The 19934-nt window shown below is 37.5% G+C and overlaps 2 protein-coding genes across 2 annotated transcripts; both read left to right on the top strand.

The window, feature by feature from the left end:
• Positions 1–7361: 7361 nt before the first annotated feature.
• Positions 7362–12550, top strand: LOC309497984 (dynein regulatory complex subunit 3-like; the record flags this gene model as incomplete). The annotated part of the gene is made up of 7 exons (XM_082168473.1): positions 7362–7410; positions 7749–7919; positions 8890–9006; positions 9089–9255; positions 9427–9573; positions 11237–11344; positions 12323–12550. Exons 2-7 carry the CDS (start codon positions 7781–7783, stop codon positions 12548–12550), a joined length of 906 nt encoding a protein of 301 aa, XP_082024599.1. The 5' UTR covers positions 7362–7410; positions 7749–7780.
• A 1933-nt stretch (positions 12551–14483) lies between these two features.
• LOC309497940 (dynein regulatory complex subunit 3-like) lies at positions 14484–15567 on the top strand (the record flags this gene model as incomplete). Its single annotated transcript, XM_082168337.1, has 5 exons — positions 14484–14675; positions 14771–14902; positions 14996–15113; positions 15157–15263; positions 15409–15567. Exons 1-5 carry the CDS (start codon positions 14514–14516, stop codon positions 15565–15567), a joined length of 678 nt encoding a protein of 225 aa, XP_082024463.1. The 5' UTR covers positions 14484–14513.
• Between the last annotated feature and the right edge of the window lie 4367 nt (positions 15568–19934).

Below are 19934 nucleotides of genomic sequence, written 5' to 3'. Positions count from 1 at the left end.
AAACTCCAAGAGAGTTTATCTTCTGGCCACGAAGACAAAACCTCTTTGGGTTTATAATTTAAAACTATTCAAAGTAGTTTTATAATATAGAGCCTGTAGCTTTATAGATCTTTTGTTTCATTGACTTTATAAAAAGTGGGTTTTCAAACACAGAGACAGTTAAAAGTATAAATGGGTTTATTAATAAAATGGCACACGCTAGAGATTATAAGCTACAAATATAAACGTACGTAAAAATGCAAACGATAAAACAGACAAACATTTAACCGAACAAAAACATAAAACATAGCATGACGTGATCGGAATGAATGACATGAAAGAAAGAAAGAAAGAAAGAAAGAAAGAAATAAAGAGTTAAGAGATAGAGGGTAACTTAATTCGCAGACCTACAAGCTAAACACCAGGAATCAGCTGTTAGAGAGAAAGATACTTGCGAGATATGGTACTCTTTCAGTGTGATGCTGAAAAGGGGGGCGCGCGCATGCGCGTGTCCGGCTGGTTTGCGTCTAGCTTCTTCTTCTGGGTCGTTTCGAAAAACGATGTAAAGGCTCACTTGAATTTAACGTTACCGAGAAAGTTCAGATTCGTCTCCCGGGATGGGAGAGGCTGGAAATCTTAGTTGCAGAGACGCAGCTACGACTCGAACATGTGCTCGCTCGATGGAGAAGGCCAGGGCCTCCTCCAGATGTTCCTTTGGAGAAGCGCTGCGCCGGGGAGAAGAAGGTCCGAAGAGAGGAAGTTGAGTTGGAAGCGATAAGAGCGGAGGAAGAGAGTGGGAAGAGAGAGAGATAAGGGGGCTTCTGCCCTTTTAAACAGACATCTGTTTACGCCCTGTTTTGGGGACAGAGCGAATCAAAACTTCTGATTTGTAGCGGGAAGAAGTCTTCTTTGTGTGAAGAAAAAACACGCCCCCTTTTACCATATGTCTTATGAGGGAAAGGATTCATACTTAGAAATATGGTATTTCCTGGAACAAATGCATATTATTGTACTTTGCAGTCAAGATTCGTCTCCGTGAGATGGAGAGGATTACAGAGATATCAATTATGACAGGTAAAGATTGGGGAAACATAACGTTACACTTATATGCATAATTACACACAAATAAAGTTTGATTAAACACACAATAAAGTTGTCAGTGTTTCCGTTATGGCAAGTGACGACACTTTGAGAAACATAGGAATACATATCAACATTCAGTGGCTTGTTATGTGGAAGAATATCTGTTTCCAAAGTTCCAGAGTGTGTGTGTGTGTGTGTGTGTGTGTGTGTGTTCTGGAATGCCTTTGAGGCTTGGGTCGTAAAGTTTTATGGTCTGAGTTAGGGTTACAACAAGACACGACTGAGGAATTCCCTTCAATGAACATTTAGAATTCAAAACTATACTCTAGCAAACCAAACCTCTATCACACGTGCATATAGGAAGGTACACACATTATAAAGGAAAATAACAGATATTTCTCTTATTCTCAGTTATACACAAAAGGGTGTTTGTGTGTGTGTCCGGAATGCCATGAGGCCGTAAAGTTGGGGGATACGAGTCACATGGGCGCTGGTAAATGGCCCTCGTGGGGCAATTATTAACCAGCAAACACAAAGACGAGGTGTTTTGCCATCACATGATCCACTTAATGCGAAAAGCAGATGCCATTGTTGTTACAACGCTTAACACACAATCTTCATCATTAAAAGTAAAGAAACGAAATGATCTTACCAGGGCTGTTACTGCTCTCTCTTATTGCGGTCTTTGATTTTGAAATTTTAGCTGATGATCTATAAAATGCAGCTCATATCTGTTGCTTTCGGTGACGTGCACTCCATTAAATCTGCATATAGCGCGAGAATTGAAGATCGAATTTAAATCCGTTTTGCAAAAATACATTTATGTGACCAGGTGTAAATGGAATCGTTTTGATAAATCAGATAGCTATGCCTCACGAATTAGTTTGCCAGCTGAACTCAGGTGTTGTGAGGTGTATTTATCACGTAGTCCTGAGGGATATCAGACGACGCTGTTGACGTTGATTCCTGCGATTATCATGAGAACAGCTTTCAATATCTCACATAATTATCATAAATAAGCCTAACGTAGAGGTTGTAAATAGTGTAAACGAGCACAATTTGCAAACTATTATGATAAATTGCAATAATCATGTCTAATGACATCATAACGGCCAATGTCATGAAATAATGCGACGTACATTTAACTTAATTGATGTTATCTGGCATTTTGTAATGTTTACATTCCAATAAAAACAACACAAATTAAATTATACAGTAGGCCTAGACTATAGACTATTTACTTGTGATTTAGTTGCAATCATGTAAAAACGTTATAATATAATATATTTACGACAGTGCAAGTATTCCACAACGACTCTAGGGGGTCGCTGTTTGACAAAAACACAATTTCTACTTAGTGTGGCTTTAAAAGCGTGATAAAAAAAAAATATATATTAATATATTATATACATTTTTTTTTATTTTTTTTTTTTTTTTATCAATCTTCAAACAAGTAGATTCAAAATGTTAATGCAAGAACAAGAATGATCATTTTCACTTATATGCACCAATATAATAGTACAGAGTAATAAACATCATTATACTGTTCAAAAGTTTGGGGTCGGTAAGATTGTTTCAATGTTTTTGAAAGAAGTCTCATGTTCACTAAAGCTGCATTTATTTGATTAAAAACACAGTAAAATAGTAATATTGCAAAATATTATTACAATTTAAATGAACTTTTCTGTTTTAATATATTGTAAAATGTAATTTATTACTGTGATCAAAGTGCATTTTCGGCATCATTACTCCAGTCTTCTGTGTCACATGATCCTTCTTATATTTATTATAAATAGAAATATTTTGTAACACTATAAATGCCTTTACTGTCACTTTTGAATAATTGAATGCAGCCTTGCTGAATAAAACTATTAATTTCCTCTTTTTTTTTATCTTCCTGAATGGTAATGTATATTTTTATTAAAACATTCCAGTACAGTATATGATACTACATGCTTCAGCAAACATTTTTGGGTTGGTATGCGAGTGAATAATTGAATCAGAGTTTGAATCAGTTATTTTAAATGGACACTTTGAACTTATTCATGGAAATGAATTGGACTTGCCAACTTTAATGACATAAGTTTAAATGATAGACGCTATTACAACATCACGTGACAAGGAAGTATATCACAGTCTAATCAATGACACACTCTTTAGAAAACGTATCGGCCACATAAAAAGTGCATTGACATCATTGTGATATTCACGATTTTATATTTCCATGAACATTTGTGTGAATATATCATTGTGTCACTCATCCTGCTCTATTGCTCTCTGTAGGAATATCCCACTCTCACTACATTCTTTGCCGATAACCGATATATTGGTCGATAAATCTAAATCCGAATTTTTTTTGAGAGCCTGATCACAAAAACAAAAGTCTCACCATTAAAAGCCACGTCCAAAGCACACAATTATAATGTTCTCATTATCATTTTATGTAGCCTATATGAAAGACTTGCACTGCACGTTGCACTTAACTGTATTTTCCTTTTTTGAAGTGATTCAAATCATATTTCAAGCAATTGAAAACCATCACAACAGTGCACAGCTGAAGGAATATTTATCGGCTTTAATACATTGGCCAAATTTTCTTATTGGGCCGATATCGATAACTTTAAAAATGAACATATATCGGCCGATACGATATGGTGGCAGATGTATCGTGCATCCCTACATCAAATGAAAGACAATAGTTTTGGATCGCACTGAATTTCACTGTGCAGATAAAACTAGTTGTAAACATTCTTCTTTCAAAGAAATTCAGACGTTTTATGCTTTTCAACGTCAGCTGTAAACGGTCTAAGAGGAACTGTGAGAACCCATTACTGCTGGAGACGCTACGACAGCACATTCCCAGTCAGTCTGCTCTGAATGAGTCCGTGAGAGTCACTGTGAGTCATCAGCAAGATCTGTGCGCATGTGTTTATGTCAAGTCAAGTCAAGTTTATTTGTATAGCGCTTTTCACAATACAAATTGTATCAAAGCAGCTTCACAGTATTAAATAAAAATAATACAACAAGGTTTGTTTCAAGTGGAATTTATTGATTGATAAAATTTTATTAAATATCCCCAAAATATCCCCAACTGAGCAAGCCAAAGGCAACAGTGGCAAGGAACCAAAAAACTCCATCAGGTGACCTAATGGAGAAAAAAAAACCTTGGGAGAACCCAGGCTCAGTTGGGGGCCAGTTCTCCTCTGGCATTTATGAGCTAGAGGCCGGATTGTAGTTTGAACTGTAGGATTATATGAATGCCTGGCTGAAGAGATGCGACTTTAATCTAGTTTTAAACTGGGAGAGCGAGTCTGAGCAACGAACAGTATCAGGAAGACTATTCCAGAGTTTTGGAGCCAAATGTGAAAATGCTCTCCCTCCTTTGGTGGTTCTGGATATCCTAGGTATGACCAAAAGCCTTGAATTATGTGTGTGTTGGTCTCTCACCCTTCCTCGGTCTCATTAATGATGTCACAGATCTCCATGTTGAGTGTCCAGTCTTCATTCTGCAGGGAGCCATCTGTGGCTTTTTCTGTGAGAAACAAATCACACACGGATCAGCGGCCGACTCAAATACTGACGCAAACTCAATTATGAGTTCCAGACACAGGACCACGTCTAGAACTCAAATCCACAGGGTTTCCCTACGTAGTGTTCACTGCTCACTATTCCCTGAGCACGGGGTATCTGTTAGAGTTCACTTCACTTGACAAAATGTGTTCATACGGAACAACACCCTGCAGCAACATCAAACATAGAGATAATATACATCTATAAATATAGTATAAATATCATACTTTTTTGCATGTACTGTATAGATCAATGTGTATTAATATAAATATACATTTATTATACATTTCAAATTGAGTGATCTGAAAGGTCTGTTGCGATGTTTGAAATTAAAATAAATGCAATTGGTTATATTAGATATTACTTTCAAACATTTCAACATTTGTAATGAGACGTTTGTAAACTTTGTTTTTCGCCAAAATAAAAGCTCACAGGTTTATCTCTTGCATGTACAGAAATAGACTAAACTAATTATGAAAGTTTCATTTATTTTTCAGTGCATTTGTTTTACAATATATCAAGCGTAGCGTTAGTTCTGGCAGGTCACGTTAGTCAAGCTCGCATCAGCTGACTATCAGCTGATCCACATCTACCTATAGGAATACGACGCCTATCACCGTATACATATATAAGCTGCTTCAGTATTATCAGCAACTATCGCGTTTCTCAGGAGCTAATTACCCTCCTCCATCCCCAGCTCCTCCTCTCGTCAGTCAGGATTTGGCATTCTGATTCCCTTCGAATCAGAATAAATTCTCGAATTATGTCATACTTTAAAATCTTGAATTAATGATATCTGCAATACATTCATGTTGGTTCTGTTCTGTTTACCCCAAGGGGGGTTATTGCTGCTCTCCCTGCTCTTATCCATGCTAGGCTGCATGGATGCGCAGGGAGTTCTCGCCCAGAACGGAACCATACCGCCAATCCAAATTGTATGCTTATTGTCAATCATATATGACGATAGTGGTCCTGACAGAAATGGCTATATTACTGTCATAGGAATAATATTAGTAGTAGTAGTAGTCATAGTAGTATGTAGAGTAATGTAGACTGAGACACTATATCACAACTAAAAAGATGTCTGAGTCCCATTTAAATTTCAGGTACAAGTCAATGCACTGACTTTTTCTTTGTTCAAGTTGCACACTGAATATGGGCTGGAGCTCTTAATTTTGAACTTTGCGCCAGATTTAGGAATTTTACTTTAAAATGTACAAAATTTTCTTACACTCCTCCTTGAACTGCCCCCTTATCTTGGTGGAGGGGTTTGAGTACCCGAATGATCCTAGGAGCTAAGTTGTCCGGGGGCCTATATGCCCCTGTAGGGTCTCCCAAGGCAAACAGGTCCAAAAAGCAAAAAGCGGTTCAGAAGCCCATGAGACACAATCTAGAGAAGATAAGGAAACGTTTTTTTTAGTACAATTCACACCCCGCGGTAATTCAAGAGAAAAAAATTCCAAATGCTCCACGTGAAACTGTGGTCTTCCGACCTTTTACTATCGTGTCAATTGACTTTGATTAATATGCGCGAGGGAGACAGCGCTCGACGTGTTGTTTGAAGACGTGAGAGTGCGCGCGCGCGGCCGGGGCTCTCTCTCTCTCTCTGCTCGTTAAGCGCCCTGGCTGTCAGGCGCAGCACTCATTCTATTCTACATCACTTACCGATCAAATAAGGCTTTAGCGGGACAAAAATTTGCTTTGGTGGCCGCCCAAAAAAATTAAACGCAGGAAAACTCCTGACAAGGCTCGTAAACGTTGGCAGCGCTGTTTCTTACCTTGCTCTACATTGACTTTACTAGTTCCAGCTTCACCGTCACCACCTTTTTTTAAATATTTGTTTAGAAAATCTCCCAGGCCTCCATTTTATCTAGGTTCTTGGCCACTATTTCAAGGACAATTAGGAAGAATACACATAAAAAAGCTTTTATGTAACTCAAATATTACATATTTTTTCCACAAATAGGCCTATTTTTATTTATTTTTTTTATCCATAATTTAATGAGGGCCCAGTTCAACAGACCCGTCCCCCCCCGTCGGCGGGCGTGGCTAACAGTGATGACTGTTTACGCTCCTGTAAGATGCTAGCAGCTACACACATTTCAAGCATTTTTAACACGAACAATGGACGAACATGGTCCATTAACAGTTATTAAAACATATTTCATTGAAGAACAGGCTACTATAAGCCGCTAACTCACCAATGCACTAGCCAACGGGAGTGCTGTACGGATTCCCCAACAAGAACTTCATCTTGATGACAACAACAATCCTCCGATGGTGAGAGGCTGACCCAGTAAGCGCGCATAAGCCCCGCCCAGAGAGCTGTCTGATTGGTTTAAACAAGCGGAACCTTTAATTTATTGATCGAGGAAGCTGTCAATCATGGGCAAAGTCTTAACACGGCAGTTAATTTACAAAATACTCTTAATGAGCAAAAACGTATGGAAACTACGTTATAAAAACATGAATTTATGGACATGTTTGCTTTTCGAAATTTAGTTTAGAAATAGCGGAGGCATTTTAGTATTAATACTAAAAATTGAACAAATTTCCTTCGATTTTCCATTTCATGAAGAATCTTAAAAATTAAATACTCGAAGAATATCACTAACGTTATATGGCTGAGTATTATTACTAAAATGTATTTTAATTTCATTAGAGCGCCTCAAAGCTCCTGAAAACTCCGGAAGTTGATGACGTCATGGCGGTAGTCTGTGGTTGCTGAGCAACAGTGTTTGCGTCCATCATTCCAGTACTTCAGCGATATATTTCCAGGTAACGTTAAGTCTGTTGTCAAATGAATGAGCTTTTAGTAATAACATTTGAAATAGGTGACTGATACAGTGTTTTGACTGCTTTTATAGTGACAGGTCTGCAAAATAAGATTGCAATTGCACTAGATAATATTAATATTAGATAATATTGCACTGCTAATCACCGTTACTGCAGGTAATAAACGGGTCCAGTCATCATGTTGTGCCTATTGTTTTATGTACTTAATTTTACTTTTTTCTGTTTTTATTATGTTTACTGTGTGCTGCTACCTTGGCCAGGGCTCACTTGTAAATTAGATATCTTATCTCAATGTGATTTTCTTCCCTGGTTAAATAAAGGTATAATAAAATAAAATCAGAAGCGTTGGAAAATGAGCAGAGAACAGGATAAACCCAAAGTAATCGATGAGGCGATGCTACAACAAGCAATTGTTGAACAGGGAGGACCAGCTGGACAAATAGCCTTAGCCCACCCAGAGGAGGTGTCTCAGCTGCGGTTGGACTTCAGAAGTAAGAACCGTAATTAAATTCATTTTAATGTAAAATTAAACTTTTTTTTTATTTTTTTATTTTTTATTCTGGGTGAATCTCATGAAAACTTTCCTGGGACATATTTCACCCCCAAAATCAAGAGAAAAATAAGAATATATTTTGAATTATTGAAAAAGTGAAACCCACTTTATTTATTTAGACATTATTTTCATGACAAGTAAAATACATCCACCCTCTCACACAGATAATGTTTTTTAATCAGTGTTAAAGGGACAGTTCACGCAAAAAATAAAAATTCTGTCATCATTTACTCACCCTCATGTCGTTTCAAACCCAAAAGAGTTTTGTTCATGTTCGAAACACAAATGAAGATCTTTTTGATGAAATCTGAGCAATTTCTGTCCCTCCATTGACAGTCTACGCAACTAGGCCTACCACTTTGACACTTTAAAAAGTTCATAAAGATATTGTAAAACTAATCCATATGAATTGAGCGGTTTAGTCCAATACATTTTCTGAAAAGACACGATCGCATTATATGATGAACAAATTTAATTTAGGCTTTCATTCACATATAAACATTTATTAACTCGCACATCAGTTGTGGTAAACTGAAGCTCAAGCTTGTTCGCTCAAGCGAGGTTCATTCTTGTGTTACGCAGCATGTTTGAGCTTCTGATAGAACCAATGAGGTTCATTCTCTTGCTCTGTGAACTTTTTGAAACATTAAAGTGATAGTTGCGTAGCTGTCAATGTAGGGACAGAAATCTCTCAGATTTCATCAAAAAGGTCTTCATTTGTGTTTCGAACATGAACGGTTTGGAACGACATGAAGGTGAGTAATTAATGACAGGATTTTTATTTGATTTCATTCATTTTCATTATCATGATTGGTATAATTTCAATAACAGTTCATTGTATAAAAAATAGCATGTATTTATTTATTTATTGAAAAATATAATTAATATAATATTTATGTTTTTTGTAGACATCCTAAAGATTCCCCACCAGTGGCATTTCCCCTCTCTAACACATCTTCAGCTGTGTAATAATGTTATTGAGAGGATTGAAGGGTTAGAAAACCTCACTAATCTGATCTGGCTGGGTGAGTACAGACTGTCCGACTGATATCAAAAACATATCCGGAGTATCTCCAAATACTAACCCAGAATTCTTATATTCCTTAGATTTGTCATTCAATAATATTGAAGTGATTAAAGGACTGGACTCTCTTGTGAAACTTCAGGACTTGAGTTTGTTCAACAACCGGATTTCTGTCATTGAAAATCTGGATGCGCTGCAGAACCTGAACATCCTCTCTATTGGAAACAATAGCATTGCTCAACTGGATAATGTAAGCCAACAATATTTTAGAGGATACATTTTTAGAAAATGTGGAATCCCAAAAGGATGAAAATGAGTCTGACTCCAAAATATGCAGCCATCCACTAATTAATTTCCAATATTCCAATTCATGAGTGTCACTCAAACATAAAGCTGAAGGAAATCATATCTGACCCTGCAGGTGGTGTACCTCAAAAAGTTTGAGAATTTACGCACTCTCAACGTTGCGGGAAATCCCATCTGTGATGAAGAGGACTTTAAGATATTTGTGGCGACAAAACTTCCAGACCTGGTCTATCTGGACTACAGACTGCTGGATGAACAAACGGTTAGTGAGACATTAATAAGTCATTTCTCATATATCCGCGGCTGCATATAATTGCAGTTGCTTGGTTTTTCAGCTGACCACTTGTGAAAGAGACGTGCACTAGCACACTTTTAAAAAGAGGACCTATTATGGAAATATTATACTTTAGAATAAAATATTTAAGTGCAAACTGAATGTAATGTTTTCTGACACTTAATTGCAATTTAAATTTAAAATGTAAATCTATGATAAATGAAATTAGCTGAACTTTTCTGATTTATTGCCCAATTTCACAGACAAGGTTTAAGCTAGTCCCAGACTAAAATGCATGTTTGAGCTTTTTTAACTGAAAGCAACTTGCACTGATATATCTTAAAATATGTCGGTGACATTGTTTTGTCTCAAGATGCACACCAGTAATGTTTTTTTGTTTTGTTTTATAAGGAACGTCTAAGGCCTAATCCTGGCTTAATCTAAACCCTGTCTGTGAAACCAGGCATAGATCTTTATGCAATTTCATAATTACTTCTATTTTATTTTAAATATGGTTCAGGTTTACTGCCGAATAAACTGCCGAGCATTAACACTCATTAAAATAAAGTTTTGGGTTTTTGCAGCGAGAACCTGTAAGTGATCAGCTCTTAAAATAACCATTATTTTTTCTTATAGTATAAAGAACATTTTAAAATCTAAAAAACCTTTTTCCACTATAAAGAACCTTTTGTGGAATGGAAAGGTTGCGTGGATGTTAAAGTTTCATCATGGAATGATCGATGCCAAATTTGCCAAGAAAGAACCTTTATTTTTAAGAGTGTAAATTAAATATACTTTAATGTAATTTCTATTGAAAAACGAATTTAAATATATTTGTAATTACAAACTTAATGATGAAGTTGGAATTTAGTACATTTAAAATATATTAACCCTCTATGGTACGGTGTTGCCTCCAGGCAACATAGTCTATTTTAGCTTTTTTTAATAAAAACATAATAAAATGTAATTGTTCAATGCTCTCTAAGGGGAGGGGAACTCAAATACTAACCAAAGAAAATGCAAAAGAGTGGTCACATGACCCACAGGGGTCCATTTTGTTCCCTCTTTCAACACACGTGCACATGTCACATGGCTCCATATTTTCTCCACTGAAAAGGGCATTTTTCACAAATTTCTGTCCAAATAATCAGCCACAAAAAATCAGAGTCACCTTCATTGGTAAGTAAAGAAGTATTTTCAAAAAACTTTACATTATATATCAACAAATTTATAATGATATATAAATATATATAAATTTATAATATTGAATAACACACTACAGTTTAAATTATAATCAAGTACTTTACATGAGCTTTAAAACGTTAGTCAATACATCAAAATAAGCGTACTTATTTAAAGCATGACCAATAAAATGTTTTAAAATGAACTTCAAAGTTTTCATTTTACATTATTGCAAAGTGCACTTTTTAAAAGTTGACTTAAGAAACATTCATGAAAGTGAACTCTCATTAAGTGCATTCATGTTATATTATCTGCAAGTAGAGTTTTGTAAAATATATGAGATTCGAATTACACATACAAGTGCACATTCAATACATTTAAACATGCTTCTTTTTCACAAGTGAGGGATTGCTAACATTTGTCCTAATGTTCTGTTCATAATTCATATTTTTTGTTTCTACATATAAAGCGTAAAACTGCCGCTGCAAAGATTCAAGAATTGCAATACAATGAGCTCCAGAAGCAGAAGGCAATTGAGGCTCAGAAGATCACCGAGGAGGAGCTTCAACTACACAAGGTAACCAACATCACCATGCCATCCATCTCATTCAAGTACAATGTAACAATATTAGCTCAAAGGGGAAATATTAATACTAACTCATAATTATCATTTGGGTCAGTTAATTGGATTAACTTGAGGTAGCTAAATGAATATTACAATCAATTAATCAGTTCCAACGAACTCTTGATTATTCATCTATTCTAAGAAAAGCGTATCTTTCATGGCCACCAAAAGATAATTATTCCTTAGCATGTACAGCGCTTAGAGCATGTAACAAGATCGTGAGAGCGTGAAAGCATGGCAGGCGGTGCTCACGGATGTCTTCAGGATCACTAGAAACTCACAGCTAGGTGTGTTTGATCAGGGTTGGAGCTAAACTGGGCAGGACCGAGTTTGAGGAACCCTGATGTACACAATCATTTTGATCTTCAAAGTAACAGTTTATAGAGACCAAACATGGTATGCGTGAGGTTACATTGACTGTTGGTTCTATAATAAAATACATAGTCTCAAAGAGATAATAGTATCAACAGATAATATTATTAGTGTAAGACACAACACAAGACAGTGAATCATTCACAAAATGTTCTGGAATGCATGTTAATTTCATGTTAATCAGTTCATCGATAAATGAATGCAGGAGAGTCTGTTCTAATATCTGTAGGTTTTGTAGCAGGGCCCTGTTCACATTGCTAAGAGTCATAAAACCAACTTATCTGATCGTGGTCATGGTAACTAAGACCGTCTTGCCCTATTTGGGGGATGGGACCACAGATCCCAGAGTGTAGTTTAAAGATTTTTTGGTACATATACCAAATAATTGTGTCTGATTTGTCTCAGTCGTTACAACAAGAACACTGATCTTAAATGCTCGAGGTTTAATAAGTCAGATTTACGCTGCATTGTATTAAAATCTTCTTTCTACTGGACATACAAATTTAATATATACTCTTCTTGACAGTAGTGAATAAATATTGCTTCCTTCTTTCACAGGACGCATTCGTGGCGTACTTAAATGGACCTCAGCTTTTCAACAGCATGTTTGCTGAGGATCCTCATGCAGAGAAACTGGCTCGCCTCCCCGGAATTGACACACTGCTGGAGCCATATCCTTTTTATGAATGGCAAAATATACAAATCAAACCACAAATGAAAGCAATACTTTATAATACACTCTTAAACATAGGGTTCTTTTTTGGCATTCATGGAGCTTTTCTTTAGATCAGATTTTTTCCTGAAAGGTTCTTTGGGGAATGAAAAATGGTTCTTCTACAGCAGGGATGGGCAACTTCGGTCCTGGAGGGCCACTGTCCTACAGAGTTTAGCTCCAACCCTGAAAAAAAAATCACCTGCCTGTAATTTTCTAGTAATCCTGAGGACCTTGATTAGCTTGTTCAGGTTTGTTTGATTAGGGTTGAAGCTAAACTCAGTGGCCCTCCAGGACCGAAGTTGCCCATCCCTGTTCTACAGCATCACTGCAAAAAAAAAAAAAAAAACTATTATGCTTTTTTTACATTGTCAACTCCATTAGTGTGTAATATCGAGCATGAAAAACGTCTGCAAAGTTACAAAGCACAAAGTCATTCCAAAGGGAGTTATTCTTGAGTTAGTCTTGAGTTTTCGCCCAGGAACAAACACGTCACAATATTTCCCGCTCAAGACATACGCAATATAAAGGGGCGGGGCCTAGTTGAGTTAGTTAGTAGTGCGTTGAAACTCATGGTTATGGTAAGGGGCGGCACATTTCCCAAACGCGCTCGAAGCAGTTGACCAATCACGACACATTGATTCAGCTGACCAATCAGAGCACATTGTGCTTTTTAGAAGTTAGGAGTTCATTGAGACAGGAACTAAACAGGGGTGCATTTCTGAAAAGCATAATTAGCAGTGTTGGGTAAGTCACTCTAAAAAAAGTAATTCATTATTAGATCCTAATTACGTCTTCAACGGTGTAATTAGATTACTGTACTTATTACTGTCTCTCTAAAAAGTATTGGATTACTTATTACTTTATAAATCCCATCAACTTTAACCAGTTGACCAATACAAGGATAGACAAGAAACTTTTCTTTTAATTATGTCAAATAAACATTATAGAATTGCATACATTATTCTTGAACTGACAAAGTGTGTAAAGAGAGAGGGTTACATTAAAAAAAAAAAACATACATTTTAACATAAAATTTTGATGTTAAATCCACTATTGTTTTATATAGAATTGTTGTACAGCCTATACAGTGTTGAATGCAATTACTTCAGAAGTAATTGTAATTGAATTACAAAGAAATTAAGAGTAATCCCTTACTTTACTTTTTCAAGGGAAAAGTTGACATTAAATTACAGTTCTTAATGAATTACGCCCAACTATGTTCGCAAGTTCCGTCGTTATCAGCATAGTTCAATGAGTCTGTGTTTCCCAAAACTATAGTTCCAACAAACATTCGCTAACAGCATCGCAAACTTGTGTGGTCGGATCGACAGCTCTCGACCTGTGGTTAGAAGCAGAGTTTTTTGTTAAAATATAATGTGGACTTATCCTTATCTGGAGCAAAATAAGCAAACTGACATTCAGTACAATCTCTTATCTTTTATTTCGAATAAACACAAATGTAATTTACGTCTTTTAGTTTGTCAAAGCGTCGTTTTTGAAGAGTGAGAAGGAGCCTATGATTAAATCTGGAAATAAAGCAAAATAACTGAGAAAAATCAGTCCTCAGATGCCATGTCCGTAATTTATAGAACAAATCTAGCATTGATTCGGTCTCAAACGGATTCATTAAAAGTATTTATTACTTCACCATGTGCGTGACATCATTAAAAACGTGGTTGAACGACAAATTTGCGACAGTACAGTTTCAGGGAAACTGTTGTGACGATCTAGTTGATTTCTTTAACAATGCATCGTACTCTGGTAGTTAATCAGCGAGTTATGTCGTTGTTCGGGAAACACATCCCAGTGTGTTGCTGACAGATGCGGAAGAGAGGTGCTGAAACAATGTCAAATGTGTTTACATTTTTTTTTTTTTTTTTAACATTCAAGCATGAAAACCTATTCTAGTAGAGCCCAAAAGCAACAAGAAGACTGTAAAATGGCCTCTTTAAGAGTGCAGATGAGGGAACAGCTGTTAAAAAGGACTCAAAATAATCAATTTACCTTGACAGTCCATTTACATATAAGAGCGAAATGAAAGCTCTATGTGTGCAGATATTTGATGCGGGTTTGGCTCAGCATGCTAAGAGAATGGCTGAGATGAAATCCTTTTGTACCTGTTCCTATGAGGCAGAGACTGACAATCAGCGGGAAGCAGCGGAAATGACAGCTGACTTTGAAAACTCCAGGAGACAGGTTGGTTTCTTCTCCCTCAGTCACACGAGACAACCTGTTTCTCACCAGTTAAACACATCAAAACGCTCACAAATTAAAATTCTGTTCTATTGCAGAAGATTGAGGACATGCAACAGATCACAGACGCCAATCTTCTTGAAGCTTACATCACTTCCTGCCATGAACAGGCTGGCCGGTTATCTAACAACCTCGTGACTCTTGAACTGTATCTGGTGAACGTACTGGAGGTCAGAATAAAAATACCTATAGTGTTAATGTAATATTAATATGGAGCATATCACCTAAACGAGTTTCACAAATGTTTTTTTGTTTTTTTAAAGGACATCTTCCAAGTCTATGAGTGGAACGTCTTAGAGAGGGTTGGAGGGTTCATTAAATATGTGAAAGAATTATATCCTTTTTCCAACAAAGCAAAACAAAAATACTTTTATTTTATGGGTAAGGCTTCTTTAACTCTGACACACATTCGCACGGTGTCGAGACCTGGAGAACCGGTACCATAAACAACAGCTTGTGATTGCCTTGGCAACACTGGAGAAGGTGGTCAAAAGCGAGCTAGAGGAGAACATACCAGATGATCTGGCAACGGTCAGTGGAAAAATGTCTTCATGATCACTTAATTTGTGTATAATTATGAATAATTAAGAAGTCAAAAGCCATCGTAACTACATGCCAGACACTTATTTTTAGTATTGACTGATCCTTCGTCCTCATTTCCTATGCTGCCCTGTAGCTCTTGGTAGATAAAGATACAGTGACCGATGCAGTCAGTGCTTCTCACTACACCCACCTGCAGAAGATTGATGACAGGGAGGATGAGCTACTGGCACGGATCAACAGCTGGAAGAGCAGTCTGCTGAAATCGGTACTTGATTATGAACACTTCCTGTGAACTCCTTAACAATATTATATTATATTATATTATATCACGTTGTGTCCTACCATGCAGCTTTCCAGGATCAGAACTACCTTTTGTTATTAAATAAAATATAAATCCTTTTGGTTTGTGTTAATAGATACGCAAAGATGAGGTGGAGAGGAATCGCAAGCGCATCTCAGAGATCCAAAACTACATCGCATCATCTGAGGACACTATGGCGAATTGGAGACAGGAAATAGGAGACTGAAGAGGATGATCTCAGGTGGGTAGATCTCAGGTGGGTAGATCTCAGGTGGGTAGATCTCAGGTGGGTAGATCTCAGGTGGGTAGATCTCAGGTGGGTAGATCTCAGGTGGGTAGATCTCAGGTGGGTAGATCTCAGGTGGGTAGATCTCAGGTGGGTAGATCTCAGGTGGGTAGATCTCAGGTGGGTAGATCTCAGGTGGGTAGATCTCAGGTGGGTAGATCTCAGGTGGGTAGATCTCAGGTGGGTAGATCTCAGGTGGGTAGATCTCAGGTGGGTAGATCTCAGGTGGGTAGATCTCAGGTGGGTAGATCTCAGGTGGGTAGATCTCAGGTGGGTAGATCTCAGGTGGGTAGATCAGGTAAGTCCTTAGAGTCTTGTGCGTCTATTTTGAGACAAGACCAGACAGTAGACTGAAGGTGCAGTGGGTTTATAAAGGGAGTGGGTGATGAGATGATGATGAGGTGCAGGTGTGGTGAATCAGTATTGCAGGCAGAGTGAACGAATGGGCGGAGTGTGCAGATCTGATGGAACCCTGACACCAGGAGCAGGAGGCATATGAGGCTCAGAAGATCAACAATGAGGTGCTTCAACTACACAAGGTGACCAACATCACCATGCCATCCATCTCATTCAAGTACAAGAACACTGATCTTAAATGCTCGAGGTTCAATAAGTCAGATTTACACTACAGTGTTTAAAATGCTGCACTGTATTAAAATCTTCTTTCTACTGGACATACAAACTTTATACTCTTCTTGACAGTAGTGAATAAATATTGCTTCCTTCTTTCACAGGACGCATTCGTGGAGTTCTTAAATGGACCTCAACTTTTTGACAGCATGTTTGCTGAGGATCCTGATGCAGAGATCAAAGTATCCTTTATCCAAAAAAAAAAAAAAAAAAAAAAAAAGGGGTTTTCTTTTAAGGGTAAGGCTTTTTTAACTCTGACACCTGTCGAGACCTGGAGAACCGGTACCATGAACAACAGCTTGTGATTGCCTTGGCAACACTGGAGAAGGTGGTTAAAAGCGAGCTAGAGGAGGAAATACCAGATGATCTGGCAACGGTCAGTGGAAAACTGTCTTCATGATCACTTAATTTGTGTATAATTATGAATAATTAAGAAGTCAAAAGCCATCGGAACTACATGCCAGACACTTAGTTTTAGTATTGACTGATCCTTCGTCCTCATTTCCTATGCTGCCCTGTAGCTCTTGGTAGATAAAGACACAGTGACCGATGCAGTCAGTGCTTCTCACGACACCCACCTGCAGAAGATTGATGACAGGGAGGATGAGCTACTGGCACGGGTCAACAGCTGGATGAGCGCTCTGCTGAAATCGGTACTTATATGAACACACCTCCTGTGAACTCCTTAACAATATTATTAAATGATATTATATCACATTGTAGCCTACCATGCAGCTGTCCAGGATCAGAACGACCTTTTGTTATTAAATAAAATATAAATCCTTTTTGTTTGTGTTAATAGACATCTCAGAGATCCAAAACTACATTCGTTTTGTAAAGGAGGACATGGCATCATCTGAGGACACCGCCTTTAGTAAGCGCTGCCTCTACGTATTTTAAAATATGCTTTTATTTTCTTTTTATATATATATATATGAAGGTAAAATAGTAGCAAAACTCGAGAGCACGTAGATGTGAATTTGAAAACTTGTACAATAAATATTCGTACTTGTACATGAACATTTACACTCACAGCTCCAATGTGAAAACCTGTAAAATAAAAATCTGAAGTTGAATGTTGAAATTTGCACTCGCATACAATAGTCACAAACCTGTATTCTGAATCTGAAGCTGCAGACAAGTAGACACAAATGTGTAAAATGCCATTCACAAATATACAACGACAGACACAAACTTGTAATATATATTTTGCGTTTAATCTTACGTTCACATTCGCAGTACTACCTCAAATAGGCACTTGCAACTTCTCAAATCTGTCACTGCAATTTCAAATTTCGCGCCTTGACTTTTGCTACTCTTTTCGCGATATATCAGGTGCAAAACTAACTTGTGCACTTGAAACTCAGAGGCGGCGAGAGAGAAAGGGGGGCGGGAGTGGGGGGTTCAAAGGAGCCGTTTTATTGGTTGGCAGCTAGCCAATGAAATGGGACTTCGATGATGTCACGAAACCCGCGTGCACTGAAACACTAACATGGCTTAATGCATTAGACTGATATTAAAAGAAATAAACGATATTATCAAACTCAGGAAACACCATACAAATAAAGCATACAGTAAAGCAATTGAGCACAGAATATGAACGCAACGCGTTTAATTGTACGTTTTCCTCCCATAGAAAACCAAGAAAACGCTTAATGAGGCTTAATGGACCAACAGTTATAAAAAAAATAAAAAAAAAACACATAATTCGTTACATTATTAATAAAACACAGGCAAGTTTATTTGCACTGAACACACATTTGCTTTCTTTCGTCATATTCTGTGCTCATCTGCTTTTCTGTAGTATGCATTATAAGCATTGCGTTTACTGAGTTTGATAATATCGTTTATTTCTTTTAATATCAGTCTAATGCATTAAGCCATGTTAGTGTTTCAGTGCACGCGGGTTTCGTGACATCATCGAAGTCCCATTTCATTGGCTAGCTGCCAACCAATAAAACGGCTCCTTTGAACCCCCCACTCCCGCCCCCCTTTCTCTCTCGCCGCCTCTGAGTTTCAAGTGCACAAGTTAGTTTTGCACCTGATATATCGCGAAAAGAGTAGCAAAAGTCAAGGCGCGAAATTTGAAATTGCAGTGACAGATTTGAGAAGTTGCAAGTGCCTATTTGAGGTAGTACTGCGAATGTAAACGTAAGATTAAACGCAAAATATATATTACAAGTTTGTGTCTGTCGTTGTATATTTGTGAATGGCATTTTACACATTTGTGTCTACTTGTCTGCAGCTTCAGATTCAGAATACAGGTTTGTGACTATTGTATGCGAGTGCAAATTTCAACATTCAACTTCAGATTTTTATTTTACAGGTTTTCACATTGGAGCTGTGAGTGTAAATGTTCATGTACAAGTACGAATATTTATTGTACAAGTTTTCAAATTCACATCTACGTGCTCTCGAGTTTTGCTACTATTTTACCTTCATATATATATGAGATTCGAATTAAACATACAAGTGCACATTCAATACATTTAAACACGCATCTTTTTCACAAGTGAGTGATAGCTAACATTTGTCCTAATTATCTGTTCATAATTCATATTTTTGCTTCTACATATAAAGCATGAGATGATAAATGAACTTAGCTGAATGAGTAATATGAATGTCTTTGCAGGTAAAGAAGAAACCAGAGCGGAGAACGGACAATGATGGTGATCAGCAGAGATGGCGGATGGTAGTGATTGATTCACTTCCGTCGCAACGATCATTAGTTATTAACTTAGGGGCCGCTAACACGACACCGTTTTAACAGAAAACTCATAAGTTCTTTCTGCGCAAACTTCAAAAACGCGAACCAGTGAGAACGGCGATGACGTGCACATGCGTATTACGAGTTCAGTCTGTAGGTATGTGCATTTGAATATATGTGTAGTCCTTCCCTACAAATCAACCCTCAACATACTACTTGTCTGGCCTTCAAATTAATAATACAGAATTTGTATGGCTTCCACGTAGCCACGCGAACCGGAATTATCCCGACAACGCTTTATCTGTAGAGAGGTAAAGGGAGGGGAGGGAGGGGAGGGAGGACATTTCAGGACTGCGCTATCGTCGCGTCCAGGCGCGGGTCCTTCATCAGATCTGGATACAGCCTGGATCCGGCGGACTGCGGTAAACCTCGGGATAAACAGAGACTAATATTAGCATAGACGCCATTCTTCTTATGATGTAACGAGTACATCAGGATTTATGGGAAGTGTTCCCGGTTCCGGCTGACCTAATCTATGCAGCCTAACATTGAATTATAAAAGTCTATAATGTGTTAGGTGTATGCTAGGTCAAAGAGATGTGTTTTTAGTCTAGCTTTGAACTGACAGAGTGTGTCTGCTTCCCGGACAATGTTAGGAAGACTGTTCTAAAGTTTTGGTGCTACATAGGAAAACGATCTACCGCCAGCCGTTGATTTTGATATTCTAGGTATTAT

This window comes from Leuciscus leuciscus, assembly GCF_965113295.1.
Source record: "Leuciscus leuciscus genome assembly, chromosome: 1".
Taxonomy (NCBI): Eukaryota; Metazoa; Chordata; class Actinopteri; order Cypriniformes; family Leuciscidae; genus Leuciscus; species Leuciscus leuciscus.
The sequence above is the reverse complement of the archived record's forward strand: the minus strand, read 5'-3'. Positions and strand labels throughout refer to the sequence as shown.